Here is a 26,370-nt window from a genome sequence, read left to right on the forward strand (position 1 = left end):
TGTTTTTTTTTAACACTATGCTATGTGATTCAACATCGAAATAAGAGCCCTCTCGTCTCATAATAATTATTTTGCAATTTTTAGATACACAATCTAGATGTAGAAAGATCTAGGTAATCAATCTTTTTAAATATACAATCTAAAATCATAAGAGGTAACAGGCTTTAATAATATCGTTGTAGGAGTTTTGAAACATTATCTCATTGGAAACTAACAGGAAATGGCTTTATATCATAGATTTGCGTAAATATATGGTTCCGTGATTAATATTAAAAATAGACCATTCTATTTAAAATTCGCAAAAATCGTAGTGCATAATTTATAAACTTTGAAAACTAAATATCATTACTTTCTTATGACAGAGAAGATCGATTTACCTAGATTCGGGACGACTTCTTTTACAGCTTGAAAAAAAGAGTTACGTACATACTAATCTATATATATATAGGTCTGTGGTCAGTTCATTGTCGGATAAGAACTTGTTTCCTTTATTGCACACAATAACTTCATTATGGAATGAAGCTTCCACTCCAGAACTGAAAACTTGTTGAAAACCAAATGGGTAACTAACTAGCAGTAATGAAGGAGATATGACAAAACAAAATAGAGCAGTGAGATTTAAAACAAACGAATAATCCTATTTGATTAGAGTAACACCATTAGTAAAATCACTAAACTTAGAGACACATCAGGACAGAAGAATAAAAAGTAAAGTAGTTATAGTACATATAACACTAAACCATAATTTACAAATAGAAAAACAAAACCTACAGAAATACTCAGAAAGACACAAAGATTGAGTCATATTTCTTATTCCGTACGTCAGAACAAATTCGTACTAGTGCTCATTTTTCCCTAGTGCTATTAGAGAATGGAATGGGTTGTCTGAATCAGCCAGCGATACCAACGACTTGGCAGAGTTTAAGCGAGACCATTCTCTATTAAAGCCTTAACAATGACACGCAACATCACAGCCTGTGGGCAGTTTAGACCAATAGTTCTTTCCCACATCGTAGAGACCTGTGACGTGGCTTCGAGTTGGCCCACAGTTTGTGACGTTGTAGGTCAGTGTTCAGGCCTTCTATAACGACTGGTCTCGGTTTAACACGTTGATTAACATGCATGACTAGATGGACACATGAAATGCGTAGGACCTAATTATATTCTTTTTTTAAATTTAAGTCTGTATTATATAAGATAAGACCCACAGTCACCCACTACCACGTATTGAGAAAGCTAAAAGCATGAAATAGCGCTAAAAAAAACAATTGGTAAAAATATTTCTAATCGCACAGATTTAAAAGATAAGATAAGATAAGATAATTTTATTGATCCAATCAAATGGAAATTCAGTTTGACTACAATTGACAACCTCAGTTGTTGTTGATTTAATTACATGACTGATCCAAACTAATTGATACAATTAAACATCTTTTTGTTTTATTTGTTAAAGAATTTATAAAAATGTTTCCTTGTTTACACCTACACTGTTTACATTCGATAAGCAATGAATACAGTAAGAGAGAGAAAAAGAGAATGGGATATAAAGAAATCGGTGGTGATAGAATGGAACCTAAAGAAAATCTTAGAAAATTAAAAAAGGAAGATTTTGAAATGAGACAACATATACCACATTGAAACATCTCTGCTGCCAACTAGTTATTACAAATTACATTTTGGTACTAGCGAAAAAGTTTCGAAATTGTAATCTACAATGCTGAAAATTGCACATATTATCATATGGTAATTTGTAGATACTTCTTTTATCAACCTTTCGTGGGCAATTACTGTACAATGGATACACCAACCACTATTCAATATGCTGGTAGTAATGAAACTAAAGATAAAGACGTCTATCTGTATATGGTAACAGTCTTTGCATCTCATTAAGATTTATTGCAGCACAGATAGATTTTTTTTAAAGATATAAAACAGTCAGAATAATATGAAATAATTTGCTTAGTGTGTGCGTGTTATCTACAATAATTTATGTCTGACTGTTGAATTTGTGTCACCTAATGTGTGACAGTTTCCGTCAGCCTGCGAGATCTCAGGTAATAGTGGTCTCCACCTGGTCCTAACAAGTTGTCTCAAGAATGAGGACGGAGAAGGTTAGCATTACCCTCCCTTAGGAATAGTGAACTAATCCACGTAACACACACACACACAAGCGTAACATTTCTGCCAAAGTTAGAAGTCTCTTTGGGATGAAGCTTTTTGAAAAAATATAATCGGGTTGCAACAAATGTGTTAAGAAATATAAGTAACTCAGTTTGTGAGTCCCACTGTAAAGGCTTTAGTGAAGTAAAAAAATGTCTGCTTCGAATGTTGAGCAAATGTCCGCTTCGAATGTTGAGCCAATGTCCGCTTCGAATGTTGAGCAAATGTCTGCTTCGAATGTTGAGCAAATGTCCGCAGGTCAGGCATGCGCTGAGTGAGAGATACCTATTCTCTTCTGCTCAACATTAAATTATTTAACAGTAGGCAGATGTTTGCGCTACTGGGTGGGCTCAATCTGTGCACCTCGGTATGGTGACCAAGGGGCTAGTCACCTAAGTAACCAGACATACTAACCTAAACTAAATGAAAACAAGATAACAAACTTTAGTTTAGTATAAATAAACAAAATGAAACTTTATTTACATGGAATCAAATAATAATAAAATATAATATATACACTAACCACTATAAACTACCCTCTAAATCTACGCCACTACAAACACTAACAAACTAATCAAACTAAATAACACAAACTGATCAAACCAACTATCTAACTAAATCACTACAACTACTACACTAGACCTAGATCTACACAAACACACTACAATAAACTAGTCTAGATCTATAATATTCTACTACTATAAACAACTCATAACTAAAACTAAAACAAGAACATCTTAGTATTCACTAAGAACAGAAACAGACTATTACTAACCACTAATGTCTAAGTCTAAGGCAACACTGCACTAGTCACTACAGAAACAAAATATGAAAATAACACTAGATTTCCTAGCCTAGATCTACACTCTACAGCAGCAATAACACAGCAGTTAAAACAGCAGTTACATTCAGCAACTATAATCTATAGCAGTTTAAAACAGCAGTTAAAAGCAGCAGCTAAAAGCAGTTGTAATAGCAAACTTGCAGGCCGTCCCAGGTACAGAATAATAAAATAATTAGACGACAGACCACAAAGATCTTCAGCTGTCACACAGACAGATATGGTACTGACCACTGGTCAAATGTATACTCGACTGTTTTTTTAAGACAGCATGTAGTACATCTCTTTTATACTATCCAGTACTAACCTAAATAAATATGCGGAACTACAACTATAAAATCTGACATTAACCTATAAAAATAAAATATATAAAAATAGATCTAACCTTTACAACAAAAATACATATAAAACTAGCTCAGGGAGCGCAAGCTCACAGAATGTTGAGCAAATGTCCGCTTCGAATGTTAAGCAAATGTCCGCTTCGAATGCTAAGCAAATATCCACTTCGAATGTTAAGCAAATGTCTGCTTCGAATGTTGAGCAAATGTCTCCTTCGAATGTTGAGCAAATGTCCGCTTTGAATGTTGAGCAAATGTCTGCTCCGAATGTTGAGCAAATGTCCGCTTCGAATGTTGAGCAAATGTCCGCTTCGAATGTTAAGCAAATGTCTGCTTCGAATGTTGAGCAAATGTCTGCTTCGAATGCTGAGCAAATGTCTGCTTCGAATGTTGAGCAAATGTCTGCTTCGAATGTTGAGCAAATGTCCGCTTCGAATGTTAAGCAAATGTCTGCTTCGAATGCTGAGCAAATGTCTGCTTCGAATGTTGAGCAAATGTCTGCCTCGAATGTTGAGCAAATGTCCGCTTCGAATGTTGAGCAAATGTCCGCTTCGAATGTTGAGCAAATTTCCGCCTTATACGTTCATTTACTAGCAATTACCTCCAAGTTTTCCAACTCTCCAGCTAACGTTTTCACCACTCTTTACTGTTCGTTGAAACCTGGTTACTTGCCTGTCATATTGATTTAGTCAAGCTAGTCACCTGCAATATTGAGTTTGTCAAGCTAGTCACCTGTCGTATTGAGTTAGTCAAGCTAGTCACCTGTTATATTGAATTAGTCACCTGTCATATTGATTTAGCCACCTATTATATTGAGTTAGTGAAGTAAGTCACGTGTCATATTGAGCTAGTCAAATTAGTCAGCTGTCATATCGAGTAAGTCAAGTTAGTCACCTGTCATAATCAGTTAGTTAAGTTAGCCACCTGTCATATTGAGGCAGTCAAGTTAGTCACCTGTCTTATTTTGTTGTGTTATCAGGTAGAAGAAATAATTGTGTAAAGTTTCAGCCTGATTCGAGATTTGTTGTGGGAGAAATGGCGTTTACAAACTTTTTACCAGACAGACAGACATAGTGCGTTGATATAAGCTTTGTAAAAATGACACATGCGTTTTCAGTAACTGTTGTTGAGTGAGTATAAAGTGTGTGTGTGTGTGTGTATCATATAAAAAAGTAAGTGGTATTTATGTAGATGTATGTATATATTATGTAAACCATGCAATGTACAAATGCCAAGCTAATCTATTGCAGCTTAAGTAAAACGGATATTTGATAAATCATTCTTACCGCTCGTAAACCTGTTCCTTGTGCAGGTTAAACCCAGCACTCCGCAGACGGCATGTTATTAAAGACTTTTCCGCCATGTCGCTATAACATTTTATCTGTTCTTAGCTCAAGTTTGTGCATTGAGAGGAGGGACATGACTCTGAACTCAATTTACTCTCTATTACTGGGACGTCAAGAGAGAAGAGTTGCCGGTGGGAATAACTATTGACATTTTCATTTCTTTGTGTTGATAGACAATGCTTCTGAGAAATATACTCTCTAAAATTGTTGGTGGTGTTACTGTGTTTTTTGGATTTCAAAAAATAGTAATTTTAACAAAAAGAAAATATGAAAATCTACGTATACGTATACTTGGAGATTTAGCAACTATGGAAGTTTACTAAAAGATCAATAGATCTCATTGTGGCATCAACAGAAAACCAAGTGCTGGTAGCAACTAACCATGACAGAAATCCTCCGTGGCTATTGTTCTCCTAACGTGACACATCAGAACATTTCTTAGTGGATACTGTTAAAGGGAACACGATGAATATTGTTTCCTTCTAACGCGTCTTGGCCTTAGCAATGACAGAAATATTAGTTCATTTTTGTAATAATAATCTTTGTATACTGGAGGAAAAGTGCTTATACTTGTTTATTACACACAAAAAATATAGAAATACATTTTGAACATTAAAATATACAAATTAATTAAAAAAATGAATGGAAAATTCTAATTCTTCGTTGTTCCGCTTATAAAAACAACAAAGAACGTTAGGTTGGATTTTTTTTTTACTTATCATGAAAAACTTGAATGCAACAAATCTGTACTCTACAGACCAGACTGCATGGTTGTGTGGTATGCGCTCGGGACTTCTGCCCTGCAGGAGGTTTCTATTAGGAAGTAATCATTCTTTACTTTTGAAGGAACCACCAAACAAAACAATGAAACAAAACTAGAAAAACATAATATAAATACTGTTACGATTATCTCCTAATCAGGCCTTCTGTAAACACTGCTAAACACAACACAACAAATCAACACAACAAGAACTTGACAACAAGGCTCCAAATAATCTGGTACTTTAATAATGGTCAAATCAAACAGCCATGGCAACACAATCAACTGCTACAACGTTAGACCGTATATCACTGTACTAAACTCATAACTCTACTGTCTCTTCCTGGACTCGTCCGTTTCACTGGAGGACTGCACCAGGACCGACTTCCTGGCTGACTAACAGTCCCGTCTCAACGCTCTCCGGTCTTGAACTGCCGCTTTTCTACACACTGTCTGGTCTGCGCGGGCTTATGATCAGATGACCATAACACGGGCGCTATTCACGTGCAAAGTTCATGCTAGTACAGTCCCTTGCCTTTCAATATAGCACGCTAAACTGTATTACTGGCCTGTGTCACATATGTCAGCTGATCACACACAGTTAACCCTTTTGCGTCGCGAATAGGGTTATAACAATACTTTAAAGAAAACAAAGCTCATACGAAGTGTAAATTGTATCAATTAGTCTGCTGGATCAGTCATGTCATAAAATTTGTAATAAATCTAGACTTCTTCTTCTTCTTGAAACTGTCAGGTAGAGTTGAGCCTTCGGCTCTTGGAACTCTAGGCCAGCAAAAGTGAACAAGAGCTCCCTCTCACCGGCCTGAATAAGAACAGTGTACACTGTTCTGTCTGGCGGGTGGGTCAGACTCGCGGCAAAAGACCACGTACACTAAGACCCCCGCCATTTTCCTTTTCTATACCAGGCTAAACTGTGCTGGACACGCCATTTATGTAACGGCCCCTTGAGGAACAGCGCCTGGATTGTGACAAGGTTGTGGGAGCTTTTTTACAACTCGCACAGTGCAATGAGGATGCTCTCGCACCCCCTTAGGCACCCCCACAGGAGTCTTGTTTTGCTACCCTTTAGCCTAATCGTTTCCTCCTACGATCATTTCCACCCGGGCGCCACCATGAGGCAGGGTAGCATGCCCGGGTAATAAATCTAGACCCGCGACGTGATCCCATCGGCCCGCTGAAATGTCGGGGTAAAGTGTTGAAAATCACCCTCCAAAAAAAAAAAAGGTTGAAAAATGTATCTTTACCTACATTAGGGCTTTCAATGTTTCTCTAATGGATTGGTACCATGGCCTTTAACATTAGTGAGTTTATGAAATGAGATTCTCAATGTAGAATCAACCAGAAACAGTGAACGGATTTTTACTTTTGTGGAACATGATAATAAACCAACTTTTTTGATTTGTAAAGAAAGTGTTGCTGTTTAAAAAAAAAAAACAAGATATAGATAGGAATATTCACCAAATAGTGACCAAAAAAAATAAGTCGGTGGTGATGCTAGCTTCAATGTTGCTCATATTTTAAGCAGTGAAAGAAAGGAAGCTATTTTCTGACGCTTAAAAAGAAGATAACTTTAAATATCCCATTAATTAATGTAAGTACTAGCCCCATAGTCAAATAGTTTCAGGTCAATTTCATTTCGTATTTGTACCTTTTCGTTCATGTGGCCCACGACGTGACCAACAAATAAAATGGCCCGCAGGTTGAATCAGGTTGGGCATCACTGATCTAGACCAACAACAATAAATATGTGCGATGAGAAAGAAATATGTGTACCAATTGTTTGTGTTTTTGTTTAGCGCTATTTCATACTTTTAGCTTTCTCAATACGCTATGATCCCATCACTTGTCTGGACCAGTTTGGAAAATGGGAGGGGGGGGGGATAGAGAAAGAATGGACTATAATGATTTGTATTAGGTAGCATCCGAAACATGTCAAAACTTAGAATAGAGTTGCTGTTTACGGCAACATTTAAAACCCAGGACTTGTTATGGTGTTATATTTATGAAACGGATTAAAATAATTATACACACACACGCACACACACAAATGACTTCTTTTTTTTTTTTTTTTTTACATTACCTGATACATTCGCTAAACAATCTATAATGATAAGGCTTATCTTCGAGTCCGAAGATTAATGAGGAATGCAGTATTTCCCGTGGCTACGCAGCCCCAGCTGCGACCTACCTATTTTGCCACATTTAGCGCAGTCATAACCATTGTCCTCCGGTAGTCGGTTTACATTTTCTTTTCACGTCTACGTCTGTCCTCGGCAGCGGATTTTCTTTTGGTCCCAAATGTATATCCCGCGGCCTTTGTAAGTGACCTCCAGCTGTCTCATTCTGAAGCCACCTGCAACCAGATGCTCTCTTCTTTGTTTGTTTGTAAAATGTTTTACATGTTTCGGATGTTCCTTCAGAGTTGAAGATAGTTTACTTCCTAGTCCAAACCTCCCGCAGGACGACGGGGGATGGGAGCGGGCAGGGTTTGAACCCTCGACCGTCGATAAATCTGAACGACAATCCAGCGCGCAAGCCTCTCTTCTATGTCAGTTAAAGCTAGTTGGCGCCTAAGCTGGTCTTTAAAGCGTTATCGTGGGGCACTTCTGTTATGTCGACCACCTTTCACCTCACCAAAAAGAATGCTTTTTGCATACGTTTGTCCCCCATACAGAATAAGTGCCCTGCCCTGCGTAACTGTCGGACCATAAGAAGTCCCTCTATACTGTCCATACCGTCGTTCGCAAGGACATCGCCGTTTGTAGTGCGGTCTTACCACCGTATGACCATGACGGAGCGCAAGCATCTTTGGTGAAAGCGTTCAAGTAGTCTTAGAGGCTTTCTGTATAATACCCTTGACTCAGATCCATATAGAAGGGTTGAGAGAACCACTGCCTGGTAGACATTGATTTTTGTAGGCAGGCGGAGCGTTTTTTTTTCGCTAAACTCTCGCCTGGAGGTGTCTAAAAGCACTACAGACCCTTGCCAGACGGTTATCAATTTCCCTTGAAAGCGATGCGTCATTTGATACAATGCTTCCTAGACATGTGAAGTGGTCTACCACGTTAAGGTGACGTCCATTTAAGGTGATCTTTGGGGCTGAGTAGGTATGCACTATACTATGTAGTGTATATTTGTTTAAAGTTAATGATTTTTATAGAATTGCATTAGTTTATGCTTATTGGGCTTATTATTTTAGTTAAGATTTTAATCTAACAAGTATCATACATTGTGTGGAGTAGCAAGTTTTATTCTACTATTTACTTTACGGACTATCTTTAAGTATGTCGCCTCTTTAAAAGGGGTTAAGAGAAAGCTGATCAGCAAGTTCTGTCAGCAAGCATAGATGGGCCATCTCTGCAGCATCAAGGACCTTGTGCAAAAAGCATTATTTCTCTATTACCTCTCCTGCTTTCCATTTTTGGATGCTGATAATATGGTCCTGTGTACGTAATGTTTAGTAAGTCTTTTATACAATAACATCGATACAGGTTGAACACATTTACATTATAATGGAAAAGATAATTACTATTTTGATAAATATGAACAGTAGTTATGTCTTTTAGTTGCAATAAAGAAAAACACTAATTATGACAGTTGACAGCGTTTTGAATATTTATACAGTAGACGTTCATCAACTCTGCTACTTAAAATGTTTATTGATAAACCCCCATCAATTTCATAGTAGATATACAGGGTAAAGAAACATTAATTAACTTAACAGGTGCTAGTTCTAAAATATAGACTTTGAGAATATTAATGAGCTCTATAGGTACATCGTCAATAAAGGCTTCCATACTTTTTAAAGCCTCCATCTGTTTATATCCGATAATGGATTCACCACAGACTTAGTCGGCAAAATATATATAATGATGCAAGTAAAGATGCCAAGTTTGATGAATTATGACCTCAATGTTAGGGTTGACTAGAAACTGTATAAAAATTTAAGTAAAGCGCTGTGAATCTTTTGATGACATTCGGTAACTCTTTTATTGGCAGGATGTATCGTACATTGGCGTCTAATTGTTGAGTTGTTTAATTATTAAAGGTTTTCCTCTATGGCAGACAAAATGTAAGTAGCTAGCTTTGTTGGTGTATCCGGTGTACACACTACAGGAAGTGTTGATAAGCTAGTCATTTTAAAAGGCTTTTTGATCATCTCTGCGCAGTTTTTATCACTGCAAAATTTTTCTAAGCTCTTCGTTTGTAGAACAAATGAATTTCAATAAGTAGGAAGCATTAGACTTTCACTCGATGACTGTAAAACTTATTGAAAATTAAATGGGAAACTAACTAGAAGGGTTCCGGGTTCGAATCCTGGTGAAGACTGGGATTTTTAATTTCGGGATCTTTGGGTGCTTGCCACAAAAAAAAAACAGATGAACTTTAGGCATACATCATCTGACCTATAGATCACAAGGTCTGAAGGAGAAACTTTTTAACTAGAGGAAATAAATCAGAGTTGATACGAATTAACGACAATGTTAAAATTATTGTTCAATTATTTTTTTAGTTGGCAACAGAGAAGTTTAATTATTCTTCCTTGACCTTTATCGTAAAACTGCTCTCTAATAGTGGAAGTATTTAAAATAAGTTATATCTACATTTTCTCTCAGCACAATAACACACGCAAAACTTTTTTTAAAATTATAAACTGAGTGACTCACAAGTTAAGATGGTTGATGTTTATCTTAAACCGAAGTTACACTACAAGAGAAATGAAATTGAAATTAACTGTTTAAGTTTTAATACAATTCACTGACAATAAAAGACCGACAGATCGAAGGTCTTCTTATCTTATCTTATATAATACAGACGTTACTTCAAAAAAGAAGATGATTACGTCCTACGCGTCATGCATTTAGTCATGCATATTAACCAATGACTTAAATTCTGCCAAGTCACTGGTTTTCCTGGCTAGCTCAGGCAACCCATTCCATGCTCTAATAGCTCTAGGGAAGAAGGAGTATTTGTACAAATTTGTCCTAGCATATGGGACGAGGAATGTGCCTTTATCTTTGTGTCTTTCAGAGTATTTTATTAAATTTTGTTTTTGTATTTGAAGATTATGGTTCAGTGTTTTATGTATGATTGCTACTTTACTTTTGAGCCTTCTGTCCTGAAGGATTTTTAAATTTAGTGATTTTACTAAAGGTGTTACTCTAGTCAAATGTGAATATTCGTTTGTTATGAATCGCACTGCTCTATTTTGTGTCTGTTCTAGTTTCTTAATGTTTTCTTGAGTTGAGGGGTCCCAAACAGAGGATGCATATTCTATTATTGGCCTAACCAAGGTTAAATAACATTTTAGTTTTATGTTCTTATTTGATTTATAGAAATTTCTTTTAATAAATCCTAATGCTTTGTTTGATTTTTTTGTAGTTTCATCAATATGTGGATTCCATGACAGTTTTTCATTTATTATAACACCTAGGTATTTTGCGTTTTTAGTCTGTGTTACTGGTTTGCCATGAATAAGATAAGTGGAATTAATTTGTTTTAGTTTTTTTGTTACTCTTAACAACTGACATTTTTCTGGGTGGAAAGACATGCTCCAATTTGATTCCCATTTCTGTAATTCATCTAATTCTCTTTGTAAAATATCTGTGTCTTGTGTTGTTTTTATTGTTCTATATATTATGCAATCGTCTGCAAATAATCTGACTTTTGTTCCTGAAGTAATGCAATTTGGTAAATCATTTATGTAAATTAAAAATAGTAGTGGACCCAAGACTGTTCCTTGAGGTACACCTGAGTTTACTGTTATCGGTGTTGATTTAGAGCCATTTATTATTACAGTTTGTTCTCTCCCTATCAGAAAGCCTTAATCCACTGATGCAGTGGACCATTAATGCCGAAATATTTTAATTTTTTAAGCAAACTATGGTGGTGAACTTTGTCAAAAGCCTTAGAAAAATCTAGTAAGATAGCATCTATTTGTTCACTATTATCTAAACCTTTTGAGAAATCATCAATTAGTCCTATTAGTTGTGTTTCACATGATCTATATTTCCTAAAGCCATGTTGGTATGGTGTGAGGACATTATGTTTGTCTAAGTGGTTTATGATGTTGCTACATATTATGTGTTCTAGAATTTTACATGTGATGCTGGTAAGTGATACTGGTCTGTAGTTTCCTGAGTCAGATTTTTCTCCTTTTTTAAATAGGGGGGTGACATTAGCTTCTTTCCAGTCCTTTGGTACTCTGCCCTGGTTAAGTGAAGCCTGAAAGTGTATTTTGAACACTGGGGCTAGCTCATTACTTAGTTCTTTGAGTAATCTAGCTGGAATACCATCGGGTCCAGAAGCTTTATTTGGTTTGGTGTTGGCTAATAGTTTTTGAATTCCATTTTCTTGTACTACTATATCTTCTATGTTGTCTACTTGGTTCAAATTCAGTAATATGTCTTTGTCTCCTGGGGCTGAGAATGCTGATGCAAAGTATTTGTTTAGGATGTTTGCTTTAGTTTCATTATCATTATGTATTATGTTATGTTCATCTTTTAATGGCGCTACGCCTGTTGTTTCCATTTTCTTAGACTTAATGTATGACCATAGGTTTTTGTTGTTATCTTTAGATATTACATTGTTTATGTATTCACTCTGCAGCTGTCTGCTTACTTTTTGGGTTAAGTGTTTAATTTTTATATACTTTTTGTAAACTCTTTCTGCATTAGTTTCTTTAAATTTTCTATATAGGTTTTCCTTCTGTTTACAAAGCTTCTTTAGTCTATTATTAAACCAGCATTTATTTATTTTGTTTGATGTGTATTTAGTTGGTATATGATTTTCTATAATGCTTTTAATATGGTTTTTAATGAAATTCCAGAGGTCATCGACTGGTTGGTTAATGTCTTTTTCTAATAAGAATGTTTGTTGAAAGTTTAATGCAGCTTGGTGTAGTTGTGTTAGGTTACATTTATTCCAGAGTAATATTTTTCTTTTGGGTTTTGTATTGGCTACTGCTTTTATCTGACTGTGTATTTTTATGATCTCATGGTCTGATAGACCAGGGATAATATCATAATCAACTACTAATCCAGGTCTGTTGGTTAAGAAGAGATCTAATGTGTTGTTTAATCTAGTTGGCTTTTTAATGATTTGATCTAAACTTAGGTTGTGTAAAGTTTCTATGAAAGGTCATTTATGTCCTTAAGGTTTTGGTGTTTATCTATGGTTAGTGTTTTCCAATTTATATCAGGTAGGTTGAAATCACCCATAATCCAAAAAACTGCATTTTTATTTGTCTCTTTAAGTGTAGTAATTTGATTACATAGTTCCTGCATGTATTCTAAACTAGAATTTGGTGGTCTGTAAATGCTGCCTATTATTAGGGATGTTGAGGTGGTATTAATTTTACAAAATGTTGATTCTATATTTTTTGAGTTAGGTAAGGTAATTTCTTCTGCTATAAGAGTGTTTTTTATTGCTAAAAGAACTCCTCCATGATTATCAGCCCTATCTTTTCTAAAAATTTCATAATTACTATTGAAAATTTCTGCATTATAAATTTCAGGATGTAGCCAAGTTTCTGTGCCTGCAATTATGTCTGGTTTCTCACATTCTAATAAAATTTCTAAGTCTGCTGATTTGTTCCTAATGCTTTGAAAATTTATTACTAAGGTTTTAAGGTATTTTGGTGTTACTTCTTTAGTAGGTTTGTTTAGTGAGGCTGTTGTATTAATTTTAGTAGATTTAGATTTAACAGGAGTGGATCTGGCTAGTGGTTGGTGAGTTTGGTTTGGGATGGTGTTTAGGATGTTGTATGGGTTAGAAGTGTCCGAATCAAAGGAATCAAACAGTCCTGATGTAAACTGAGGTAACCCACACGGTACACAGTGCCATGATGCATCTTTGTTGCCTAAGGCATAATACACAGGTGTATTCATATGGAGACATGATGCATGGTACCATTCATCGCAGGTGTCACATTGAATGGCTTTTTGTTTCATGGTGCATACTTTTTTGCAGATGTTGCATCTATCTTTAGATCTAGGCCCTGGATTTGACTCAACATCTCCTGCTATTAATATTAACAGTGATAGGTATTTATTTCTGCTGTGTCTGATTGAGAACTTTCATTTGTGATGGGTAATCTTCTTTAGTGTTATGGATGTGTATGTTAGGTTATTTTTTAAGTTGCTTTGATCTAAAGTGTGATGATTGATTATGACTGTTGTTTCCTTTTTAAGTTTAGTGTTGACTAAGGTAGATCTGGTTCTGTGTTCAGCTAGTGTGTATTTAGTAATTATTAGGATAAATAGCCAGAGCAATTTCATGATGACTGTTGTAGATTTTAGTTTTTAAAGGGGTCTAGTCTAAATCTAGTTTAGGGTTTACAATGCCTAATTTATGTCTAAATCTAAATTGAAAGCTAATTTACAATGACAATTAAATCAAATGAAATGGTTTATTAAATTCAAAATATGGACCTAGACTAGAATAGATCTAGATTCTAGATCTAATTCTAGATCAATATATTTACGTGTATAATTAACTATATAGAATATTACTATTAGTTATTATTAGTAGTATTAGTAGATGAATAGTAGATCTAATGTAAGAACTGATCAACAACGATGACCTGGATATCTAGCTGGGTCTTTCTTTTAGAGTATCTTAAAAATACCTTTCCAGAAATCACAATAATTCTTTACCCTTTCTTTTGAAACTCTCTTGAATATTCATCCCTGCCGACCAGTGTATAGGCCCTATGTCTACAAAACAACTGGTCAAGGTTTCGATGCTGATATTCGATGGTCATCAAGAAAGTACTTTTTTCCCTTTGTGACATACTTTATAGTCTCCTTCACCGAATAAGATTAGAGCGTAAAAGTACTGTAACTTTCTTACCTTCTAAACTTACTTATCCTCTCACCCCTTCTCTCTCTCTCTCTCACACACACACACACACATACTCTCTCTTTCTCTCTCTCACACACACCCTTATACTCTCTCTTTCTCTCACCAATAAACTGATACATATGCTTGTCATTATTTTTACGCAATAAAATGGTAAAACAGTTGTGAGCTGGCGATCCTAGGTCTATTTTTTTATCTATTCTTAGCTGTTGTTCATTTGTAAACTATCTAGGCTAGTGCTGAGTGCCTGCATGGTTCCCGCCAGCTCTTTAATGTTAGAGTTAGTTTAGGTGGGTCATGACCTGGCTCTATAAATAGAAAGGGTGCGGTCAGTTCTTTTTTTTTCCGGTGTTGACCGTTGGTCAGTGTGACCGTGTAGAAGTAATAGTTATTTAATTGTTGTGCTTATATCCAGCTTGGATTGCCTGCTATCCTTACTGCCATTAGTCTGCCATCGCCTCATTGTACCTTTTTTTGTTATATTTTAAGCTTAGGTCTAGTGGGTATTTAGAGTTGTTTGGTAACTGATAGATCTAGGTAGTAGTAGGATATTGTAGATGTAGACTAGTTTATTGTAGTGTGTTCAGTTAGTGTAGAGTTGTGTAGATCTAGGTCTGGGGTAGTAATTGTAGTGATTTAGTTAGATAGTTGGTTTGGTTAGTTTGTTAGTGTTTGTAGTGGTGTAGATTTAGAGGGTCTTAGTTAGTTGTTGAGTTCAGTTGTTTGTTTGTTTGTAAAATGTTTTACTTATTTCGGATGTTCCTTCAGAGTTGAAGATAATTACTTCCTAGTCCAAACCTCCCGCAGGACGACGGGGGATGGGAGCGGGCAGGGTTTGAACCCGGGACCATCGATAAGTCCGAACGACAGTCCAGCGTGCAAACCGCACGACCAGGCAGCCAGTTGTAGTATTAGTGTATATGTTATATTTTATTATTGATTTATTTGTGTATGTAAATAAAGTTTCTTTTTGTTTTATTTATCCTAAAGTAAAAGTTTCGTTATTGCTTTCCTTTAGTTAGTTTAGTTTAGTCTAGTTGTCTGGTTACTTAGGTGACTCTAGCCCCTTGGTCGTAGACTGAGGTGTCACAGATTGAGCCCACCCAGTAGCGCAAACATCTGCCTACTGTATAAAAGTTAATGTTGAGCAGCAGTAAGAATATGTCCTCCAACTCGCGCCTGCCTGACCTGCTCACACAATATGAGCTTAAATAGAGAAAACTGTTACAGAAAAATGTAAGGTAAACATTCATTTGGGTATGTGTGGAACATTCCACTCTCCACTTTCTAGTCCAGCCTAGGAGCAAATGAAAGCCACAGGTCACTAACCATAACAAGAGCACGACCCAACCAGTCTACTACTTTACAAGCCCACGTACAGACCGGGCTAACGAGGGGTGGGGCAGAGAACTGTAAAAAAAAAAAGACTTTGGATTGAATACTTCACGATGTCGGTGTTGAAGTGACACCTATCAGGTAAGGTGACCGAAAAGAGCAAGTTACTAAGTTTACACTCTAGCCTGTACAACCTCTGGCAAGATCAGGGCTCTAATAGCATAACGGCTATAAAAGTGTTGGTTCAAGCCTTCAAGGGTCCTTCCTTATTATAAGAGGTAACGCTGCTTCTAAACACGAACTAAGACAATTTGGCACAGTAGTCGTCAAACATGTGAGTTTAAAAAAATAAAAAAATAATACAAATCAGATGTTGTAGAACAACTCAATCATATATTTAGAAATGACATTAATCAAAACAAAAAGACAAATTTATGTACAGAAACATTCTATTTTCAGATTTGTTTTTTTCATTGGTTCTAAACATTGCCAGATGTGAACCTTTTCAAATATTAGAAATCTGTCATTCGAATTCTAATACAATGGTAAATTTTGTGTGATACCTAATCATCATACTGGCTATCATTCAGTAAAAAAAACCCAACATGTTTGTGTTTTTGGACTTCAATTTATAATTGAATGGGTCGAGTTGCACTTTCATTAGGCTACAATCTCCCCCGTTCAGTTCTATAAACTTAATTAATTAATTGGTTAATTTTTTGTATTGATTTATGTTTTGCTAGGGAACATGTATAATTGTGCAAAAATTAAACTTCATCCGAGAATGGGAAGTGGGAGAAATAACGTGTACACAATTTGTACCGACAGACGGAGTGAGTTGATATAAGCTGTGTTTAAAAAAAACGCGTGCAGGCATTGAAACAACGTGTAACACTTTTTTCTAAAGCTTTTAACTTTTTTCTAAGCACATTGCTTCAGAACGATGCTCTACTCCAGGAAGTAAATAAATGTCCAAGAATGACCAAATCCATTAAGTGTTGCAGTCGGTTGGTGATCATACGATTTTAAATATAGTTATCACGGGGTAAGGACACATAAGTATCTCGTTATTGATGAGCCGACATCTTAAGGTTCTGAAGAAGTTGATGTAAAATCACGAGACCTAGAATCTAATTTCCAACTGTAACACTGCTGGAAGTCTAGCGTCAGTGATTTGTAGCCTAAGATAGTTCAATGTCTCTGGATGGATTGAAATAGCTTAATGAAACAGAAGTGACGAGAGTAATTTCAAACATAAAAACAGCGAAATATTATTAAATAATAGTAATAGGTAACAGACTATTGACTCAACTCACCACGACTGAACTCAGAAGGATAGTCCCAGTGAGCATAAACAATCATATCCATAGTCCAGCATCCTATCGAACTACAGCAAAACACAATTATCACTATCACATCTTTTCTGACATGAAACATGGATTCCAATAGTAATATTGGTTAGCCAAATATAAAAGGACATTTGTTCAAGGGTGTTTCAAACTCTAGTAAGATTACGGCGTATGTTATAATAATGTGATTTTTTTTACTTTGATTTCTTAATTATATTTCCATCACTTAGTAAATATACACAATTTTAAGAAACGAAATCCGATATAAATATGCATTATGAAACTATTCTCCAAATAAGAAAATAGTACATGTAACACTTTGGTTCGATTGTTTAGCTGTCAACTTTTATAGTAGACTTATTTCTGAAATGAACTATTACAATTTAAATCGTGTACTTTTATGCAAACATCCACGAAAAAGAGAAAAAAGATGTCTGTAAACCACTGATTCTATTTGGTTATCTATGTTTTAACAGTCAGAGAGCTTCTTCAAATACTCACTGGTCCTCTTTCTACTTATACATTTTAAGTTAAAAGTTCTACCCCTATCCCCTTTAACTCTTTTGCTCCTATTTTGTTTTATAACGATGCCATTAGTTAGTAAAATGGGATGTGAAGTTAAAACTTGATAAAAGTCCTATCATCATATAATGTTTTAGAGAAAACAATACCCCCCTCCAGTGACGTCACGAAAATTTTGGAAATCCCAGCACTGACCTTCTTTTAACCACGCCTCTTAACATAAACTTTTCTATTAACATTAGAGGGGATAAGGTCCAAGAATACTAAGTATGAATGCCTAAGCCCTGGATACAACGTACAAGAATCATAAAACATGTACATTAAAAAAAAAAAAAAGAACATTGCATTTCTGGTACTAGTTCATTTTGTGTAAATCAGCCAAATCTAGCCAATGTTTCAAAGAAATAAAAACAAAGACACAACCCTCATAAACTTCCCTAATGTCCAGGTAAGCTTGTTACCTGCTTAAAAAGAAAGGGGGTTAGCTTTGTTGATGAAATGTTCAGATGGAATTTGTGTTTCAATGTAGATTACAAGATGTTTCTTTAATTCTCAAATAATGTTGGGACACTGAGAGTAGTGGGAGAAAACTGTCAGGTCTACTAGGTAGAGATTAAAAGGAAATCCTGTCAATTAATCATTTAAAAAACAGAATAGACTTAGTACTTTAGTATAGACTAGTGATAAATCAACATTTAGTATGGTATCTTTCTTTTTTGTACCACTAGTTAACAAAACTACACTAATTTACACAAGAAAAGATTATCGAGGGAGTTTGTGTTGTCCGTAACTGACGCCTCTGTGAGTCGATTGTATTCACAAATTAATATTACAAGGAGATCCTTTTGTGGGAATCGTAGTTCTGAGGATTAACAAACAAAAAAATAATAAAGTCCTTTATATCTTGTTGTTTACATGTAACTGGTATTTTCATAAAATGGAGGAAAATGCCTATATTGTTCTGTTATCACAGATAAATAAATATAATAATTAATAATAACAATAGTAATAACAGAGACTTTGTGTTTATACAAGTAGACATAGAAGGCTCTCTTTTTTTATTACGTCACATCCTACTTTCTCACAAAACATTTGAGAAATGTAACTACTCAATATAAACATATTAGCACATGTATAGCAACCTTTTTAGTGTATCTGGTACACAGGGTGCAGAAGTATTAATAATGTATACCAATGAATGCCATATAATATGTGTGTGTGTATACAAGATGTAGGCCTATGCATGTTGCACCTATGAAAACCTTTTTTTTACTCCGATATCACAACACACAAAAACACACACACATCTCTAAATTTAAAAAAAATACAGTATGACTATTTCCCTTTGGAAACAAATTCTTTTAGCTATCTCGATTGGTAATGACACAGGGGCGTAACTAGGGATTCGTGGGCCCGGGGGGATCGACCTCTTTGGGGGCCCCTTGCATTTTGACATTCGACATCATGGCATGAGATAATGAGCTTAATTAACATTTAAGCCTAAATTCAAATTGGTTCAGTATATCAGTAAAATTTTAAAAAAAATTATCATTAAGATTCTTTTAATGAATAATACCGTTGTTTATTGGCGAAATAATGCACAAGTGACAAAGCTCAATTCATATCGCTTCACGTCGTGCTTTCTGTGCAGCTAAAGCATCTATAGCATCAACATCGATTCTGTCTAGTTTTTTGTGACTCCGCAGACATTAAAACCATGCTAAGCCTTTCTTGCGTCATTGTGCTCCTGGGATAGTTTTTGATTAACTTGAGCTTTAAGAATGATCTCTTACATAACGGAATTGAAGTGGCCCGATTTAGCAGTATTTGGTTGGAGGTTGCAACGTTTGAGCACTACTACCTTTATCAAGAGACATTTTCACTTCTTCGACTGCTGCATCTTTGTATGAATCATCTGAATAGTGAGACTTTTCTCTGACACGTTCATGGTCTTCTTTGTTTTCAGTGCTCTTATCAGGTTTCTTCTTAAATGATAAGGATGATGAAATAAACTAGCCAATATACCAAGTTACTTCCTGAAAGTAACGCGGCACTAGTCAGCGCTTCTCCTTGAAATTGAGCGTAACCCCGCATGGAAAGAGTTAATACTCTGTGTGGAATACATACAACAGGGTCACGAACATATAGAGCAACGTGAAATGCAGGTTTACATGACAGTGACGTAATATTTAATTTATTTAAAAACAAAATTTTAGACACTCATTTGGGAGCCCCCTCAAGTGGGAGCCCGGAGGGGATCTTCAAATTCGTCCCCCTCCTCCCTCTAGCTACGCCACTGTTTAAATGGCAGCTAATATTTATTTAGTTTGCCCTTAAAGACCATCAATGGTGGGGAGCTTATTATTAGATGCTTTGGTCATTTCTTTATTCTAATAGAGTGTTTTAAAGACATACCAATTGTTGTGTGTGTGTGTGCCAATGCCAGCTGAAAAGATAAGAGAATGCACAACATCTTAAAAAATCATCAAATGGCATGTTTTCAATTATAAAATTACAAGACTTTTTTATTACCTCCATAATTCACTCCATCCCCCCACCCCCCTTATTTTTTTCTCACTTCAACAACAATGTCTCAGTCCGCCATTTTAATGACCGAATTGTGCTCTGTCCTAGTTTCTCTGCACTTTACGGGGTTAAAGATTGTTAAAATAAAATGTAACGTTTTGAACCACAACATGAGGCCTGTCGTAAACATTTACTTGGAAGCTGGAAGTTATTTTGTTTCTTTGATCTGTGTATAGCTGAAGACACCTGTAACCAAAATCAATAATAAACAAAAAAAAAGGTAACTTTTATTGTCTTTAAAAATCATTCCTAAATATGTATTGCTATTATGTTATTGAGGCGCGGTGGATGAGTGATAAAGCGCTTGGCTTCTGGACCGGAGGGTCCCGGGTTCAAATCCTAGTGAAGACTTGTATCTTTAATTTCAAGATGTTTAGAGCGCCTCTGAGTCCACAAGGGGAACTATTATTATTATTATTATTGTTTTTAAGCATGTTTTCCATGCTTCTATAGCACGCTCTGGTTCACTCACTTTTGTGGACATTTGGTTTGGAGAGTTCCTAGAATAATATTTTCGTGTTGCACTCTGCCGTTTGCCAAATGCAGTGAAGTCCGGTGAGCTGAAAGATGGTCGATGCAACAGAGTGCCCCCGAAACTCTTTTAAGACCTTAGGCGCCAGCTTGTTTTAACTGACATAGAAGAGAGCACCTGGCAGTTTCCGAAAGAGATAGCTGGAGATTTATTACAAAGACCGAAAGAGACACCTTTAAGACCAAAAGGAAATCTTCAGCCGAGCTTAAACTGACCTCAACGGTTATATCTGCGCTAGATGAAATACTGTAAACCTCCTTAATCTTCAGACTCGAAGACATATACCAATTAATTTGCTTATCCAATAAGCAGTATGTTGATATATGTATTACTAGGATTATGCTTCTTAGTATATGTTAGTAATATTCCTTAAGTCAACTGGCGAGTTAAACAACATGGCGCCTTAATAAATATAATGAATGTTACAGCCCAAACTTTATGTCTGTTCTTGATCGTATTAGCTTTAATCAACACAGTGAATCTTTACATTTCGTAGGCTTATTTTGTGGAGAGGTCGTGGACATGTTAAACATTTATCAAGGACTAACTTTCGTGGAAGACCTTCTTGACTAGATGGTCAAATAATGCTAGTAAGCGTGCTAGGTGCGCTCTGGCCAAATCTCTCTTGTGGATATGCGGAAAAGAAGGGAAGACTATCTGAGAGAATATTTCCTTTCTACCTTAAGGCACTCAGCCAACACAACTTCGCTTGAGTCGGACAGGTAACCAAGCGGTTAATGCCAATCTGCCACATATCCTACCAATTGTATGTGACGTGGTAATGTAGACCCAATAGTTCCCAACATATATTGTTACATATTGTTACAGATGAAACTGCTGTCTGATTGGGGGGGGGGGGGGTCCTATTGAAGTTCTATCATTGTTGTCGTTTTTTTCCCCAAGAGATTTTGGGTCAAAAAATGATAGTTTCCCCGCTGTCCCTATCGGAAGCGAGTTGCAACCAAGAGTTCAAATTGATTACATCAATCTAGAAACTTTAAATTATTGTATTAATAAAATAATAGTTATAGTTTTTTCTTACCTAATTCTTTGCAAGATTAAGAATCTATCATCTATAGATCATCATGATCATCAAACTCCATTAGAGTGAGGGCTCGAGAGGCTCAAATTCTCTCTTGCAAAAGCCCTGGACAGAAACCCTGCTGTCTTGCGTAGTTAATAAATGTCGCCATACAGGTCAAGAATTTTGGGTTTCCCAGACCTGTCGAGACGGGATCTATAGATAGATCTAGCTTCTTTTGGTATATCGGAACTTGTTCCTGTAGAGTAAGCTCTTAAAGTGTACGGGGAAGAGCAAGAGGTAGGCTAAATGTTTGCATTACTAAAATATATTATTGTAGAAAATATATATATACATATTTACTGATAGGAAATAGATGTCAGTCTCAAAAACAAAGCATGAGAGAGAGAGAGAGAGAGAGAATAAAGGATATACACGTAAAATAGATGTACAATTATTTAAGAAACATTGAGTTGAACATTTCTATTAGAGATTATTTTAAGAGATCCTTACGGAAAAGGTTTTAAATTATAATAGTGTTTTTCAGACGCTTCTGAAAAGGTAATTCAAGCACTGACCAGGTTTACGTCTTGAGAGACATCGTCGAGTTACCAAGGATGTTCATCAGTTGTGTAGATACAAAAATAGAAGTTTGATAGCTCTGGAAAATGCAAGAGAATAAGACATTTTGCAACAATTTGTCAACATTCAGCAAAATGTCTAATCAAATCAAGCTGTTGTGTCACAACAGACGCTGGAACTCTTCCACATCGAGACGGATATGACATTAGGGTTTATCGTATCCTCATTTCTCTTTCTTGCAGCCATCGACGATGTCATAGAAATACATTAAACAGGCTGCATTCGGGTTCCCATGGCGTATACCAACCAAACTTAGTTGGATTTTGCAGACGACATAGTATTTCTTAAATACAATTAAATGTAGACACGATATGACGGAAAGACGCCCTCAAAGTTATGCATACTGGGTGCAGGTTACTCAGTACCCCCATCAACATTCGTCGTACTGATCTTGAACAAATAGAAATGTTAACCTAATTAGTCACGCACTGTTATCACAAGCAATGAAGTTGCACATCATGGTGTAGCATGTCTGATTGGAAAGCAGGAGCCGTCTTTCAAAAGGTACGGCCTATCTGAACAAACAAATCAATCATCCTGGAGTATAAAATCCACCTACTCAATACATAGTCTCATCGGCCACCTACGCTTCGAGACATGGAAGGTTGAAATGGATCCTACGAGTAACGTACCGAGATAATTTTACCTATGGAGAAATCTTTTCCAGCACATTCCCAGTCTATGGAAAGTGGCGATTGAACGTCGATTGACAAGACGAAACACGTTTACCAAAGTCAGCTCATGAAAGCCGAAAAGAGGAAATCAAAAACATGGCCGTCCACGTTTAATCATGGAGTCACGCCTTTTGTAGAAGGAAAGTGGCTGTGAAAGTCGCCTAAGACTAATTTCTGTGGAGAGTGCTTGCAGCCCTATACGTTGAATGACGCGAGTGGGGCTTATGTCTATGTGTATTTCAAGATTTTACAATAAAATATGTTACGTTCGCCACTCAAATAATCAGATAAGCTGTTTGGGTGAGCGCCTTAAGCTCACTTGGAGTTGTCAGGGGTGAAGTCCTGGGTGCCAAGCTTTTTACTACATTTCTGAGCTTCCGAAACTCTTTCTCCTGGCGTCTACAACTCATCATTCTTCTCATAACAGAAAGATTACAAGTCAAATAGAATTAAATTAAGAAATTTTGGGGACATGTTGAATCTAAACTGAGACATTCCAGGCAGTAATTTTTTATTTTTGAAAAGTGCATTTCTCCGACTTGGGTGTCACCCCCTTTGTCTTCAACGGGGGCGCTAGCGCACCCCGGGAAGATTTCGAGGAATTGGGGGCGCTGGGGAGCCAAAGAGGCGTAAGGGGGCGCTGGGCATAATGGGGGGGGGGGCGGTAGGGGCGCTGGATATAAAAGGGGGACTTAGAAATGAAAGAAGAAATTCGAGATGCACTGAAACAAAACAAAAAATTCTTCAAAATTAATCAAATAGAGACAAATTAATGTTAGCTAGCTTCTAATTTAAGAAATGAAACAACATTAGAAAATGAGTTCGGGAGTCCCCTATTTGTATGTAGTAATTCTTACTCTGTTGCTGTAATCGGAGGGTATCTATTTAGTTGTTGCTCGCGTTAACATTTATGATTTGATAAACAAACTAGGTAATACGCTTTTTAGATTATAGTTTATTTTATTTACATATGTTAATATAATATGGCTTGTCCTGAAGATTAATGACGAATGCAGCATTTTCCATGGCTACGCAGCCCCAGCTGTGACCTACATATTTTGCCGCCGGTGGTCGATTTAGATTTTCTTTTCGTCTGTCCTTGGCAGCGGATTTTCTTCAAATATGTATCCCGCGGTCTTTGTATGTGACCTCCAGCTGACTCGTTCTGAACCCGCGTGCAACCAGGTGCTCTCTTCTATGTCAGTTAAAGTAAATTGACGCCTAAGCTGGTCTTAAAAGCGTTTCCGTTGGGCACCCCTGTTATGTCGACCACCTTTCAGCTCACCAAAAAAGACTGCTTTTGGCAAACGTTCGTCCCCCATACGAATACGTACCATACCCAACGTAGCTGTCGGACCATATGTTAACATATTAATATGTAAATGTTAATTTAAAAAACAAAAACGCTAAAATTAATATCCAAATAGATTAATTTAACCATTTTTTTAACAATAAAAACATTGTTATACATATACATATAAATGTCTCCCAAAGTTGTTTTTTTAATTGCTACCATATAAAAAGTATTCCAATTTCCAATGTTCTACTTTGAATGACTACATTTTAAAATGAGGTTATGAAACCTAGTCGGCTTCAGGAACATAAAGCAATATCCAAAATTATTTTAAGAATATTCATTAACAATTGAAAAACTTTGTACTATTCAAACAATATAAATAAAAAAGAGGACCAGGCAGAATATGTTTTGATGGCCTCTTAGAAAATTGCATAGATTTTTTTTGCCAAAAAACATACAAAGAAACAAAACCTTTTAGTCTTATGATGCGTTTGAAAATTGATTAAAACTAAAATTAAAATTGTTACAAACTTATCTGTGAGACAAAAAGACTTTTTTTTTAAATTAGTGATGAAATATTATTTCAAAATGGTGTAGTTCTGACATATGAGGTACTATCAGTAGTTCGACGCTACAAAGGCTTAAACTGGATTTAGTGCGTAACAAACTTAATGAGTAAACAAAGAAATAGACTGGATGGAGTAAAGAAAAAACCTTCGCCTTATTTTGGCTAATTTAAAGCCAGACATTTTTAATATTGTCAGACTGCAGGAGGCACAAGGTTCCCATTAGCTTAATTTCATTTTTAGTGATTGTGGGAAGAGGATGTGAGTTCTGTGTGGAGCCTTATTGTGGCAGATGTCATGCGAGCGTTAGTGAAGATAAAACGACTGTCATTCCAAGTACTTGGACGGTGGTAGAGAGAGAGAAAAATGTTGGAAGCAGACGATGTAATTAAAAAAGATTAACTTAATACTTACCAAAAATAAACGAAACAAAAAATATAATCTCTTCTGTAATAAAACATTCTTACTAAATATTTGTAAAGATCCTAGATATATCTGATGATACTTCAATTTTAATAATTTATCTCGTAAAATCCGTTGTTTGCTACTTACCTGTCGATATTTGGATCAGGCCATTGTAAGCCATTAGCATTTAACAATCGCATACCTTGTGATATGTATGACTATTTCGTAGTTTTAATCATGTCGTAATTGTGCATTAAGTGTTCACAACTAAGTTTGTAATGTCACAATTTCAATGACGTTATATTTTTTAAGTTCTCAGCTTACTATTTATTTTAGAAAAGTTAAATCAAAGAAGTGATTTTATTATACTTGATGGCACATTTTACAATGAACTAAAGACCAACAAGAATACAAATTTGTTTTGTCTGTTACACATATTTTGCACGTTCCTCCAGAAATGAGGACTATTAAGTCCTCGCCCAAACGTCCCGAAGGACAGCATGGGACGATGGCGGTCCTAGCACGGGATCATCATGACACTCAGTCATACTACACGACCAGGCAGCCATCCGTGGGCTATATAATTTCACATTAAAGGGAATGAAATATAGTTTTGAAAAATATGTGTGCCTTAAGTTGTACAATGAACTAAAAGGTAAGACTTAAATTTAGGCTGTAAGTGATATAATTATTGTGACGAGTTAGCTTTGTTGTCACCCTAGAGGTTCAATACCAGACGCAGTGAAATATTTCACTCCATTGATTTGAATGGGACGACAAACAATGCTACTGAGAATAAACAAAAACGACATTTAATGCTTCGCAGACCCAGTTTCAACGTTTATATGCCACATATGCCGCAGAAAGAGCCCTTGTTTAGAATCGAGACCAATCGTCGTAGTAGGCCTCTGACCTGTGACGTCGCAACATGTGGGCAGGAGAGACCAATAGCTCGTTGTCACGTCGTAATGATCTGTGACGTGGTAGCGATCTATTAGTCTAAATTTCCCTCTGGTTGTGACGTTGGAGGTCTATTACGATTAATCTCGGCTGAACTAAGATTTAACTAAATGTCATAATAATGCTTGAGAATTTCAAAGAAGTAATAAGCAT

General features: G+C 36.1%; 1 protein-coding gene across 4 annotated transcripts in view; it reads right to left on the reverse strand.

The window, feature by feature from the left end:
- Positions 1-26,370, reverse strand: part of LOC106057463 (uncharacterized) — a 65,627-nt gene that overhangs the window by 34,420 nt on the left and 4,837 nt on the right. For 2 of the 4 annotated variants that reach the window (XM_056008000.1, XM_056007997.1), the window contains 2 exons: positions 19,950-19,980; positions 16,980-18,396 (listed from right to left, as the gene is read on the reverse strand). In XM_056008000.1, the coding sequence (XP_055863975.1) occupies positions 16,980-17,100 (121 nt within the window). In that variant the 5' untranslated portion in view covers positions 17,101-18,396; positions 19,950-19,980. Of the gene's footprint in view, positions 1-16,979; positions 20,307-26,370 lie in introns of all 4 variants that reach the window. The other 2 variants (XM_056007999.1, XM_056007998.1) reach the window with 2 other exon arrangements.

The sequence above is a fragment of the Biomphalaria glabrata genome, chromosome 13 (assembly GCF_947242115.1).
Source record: "Biomphalaria glabrata chromosome 13, xgBioGlab47.1, whole genome shotgun sequence".
NCBI classification, from domain to species: domain Eukaryota; kingdom Metazoa; phylum Mollusca; class Gastropoda; family Planorbidae; genus Biomphalaria; species Biomphalaria glabrata.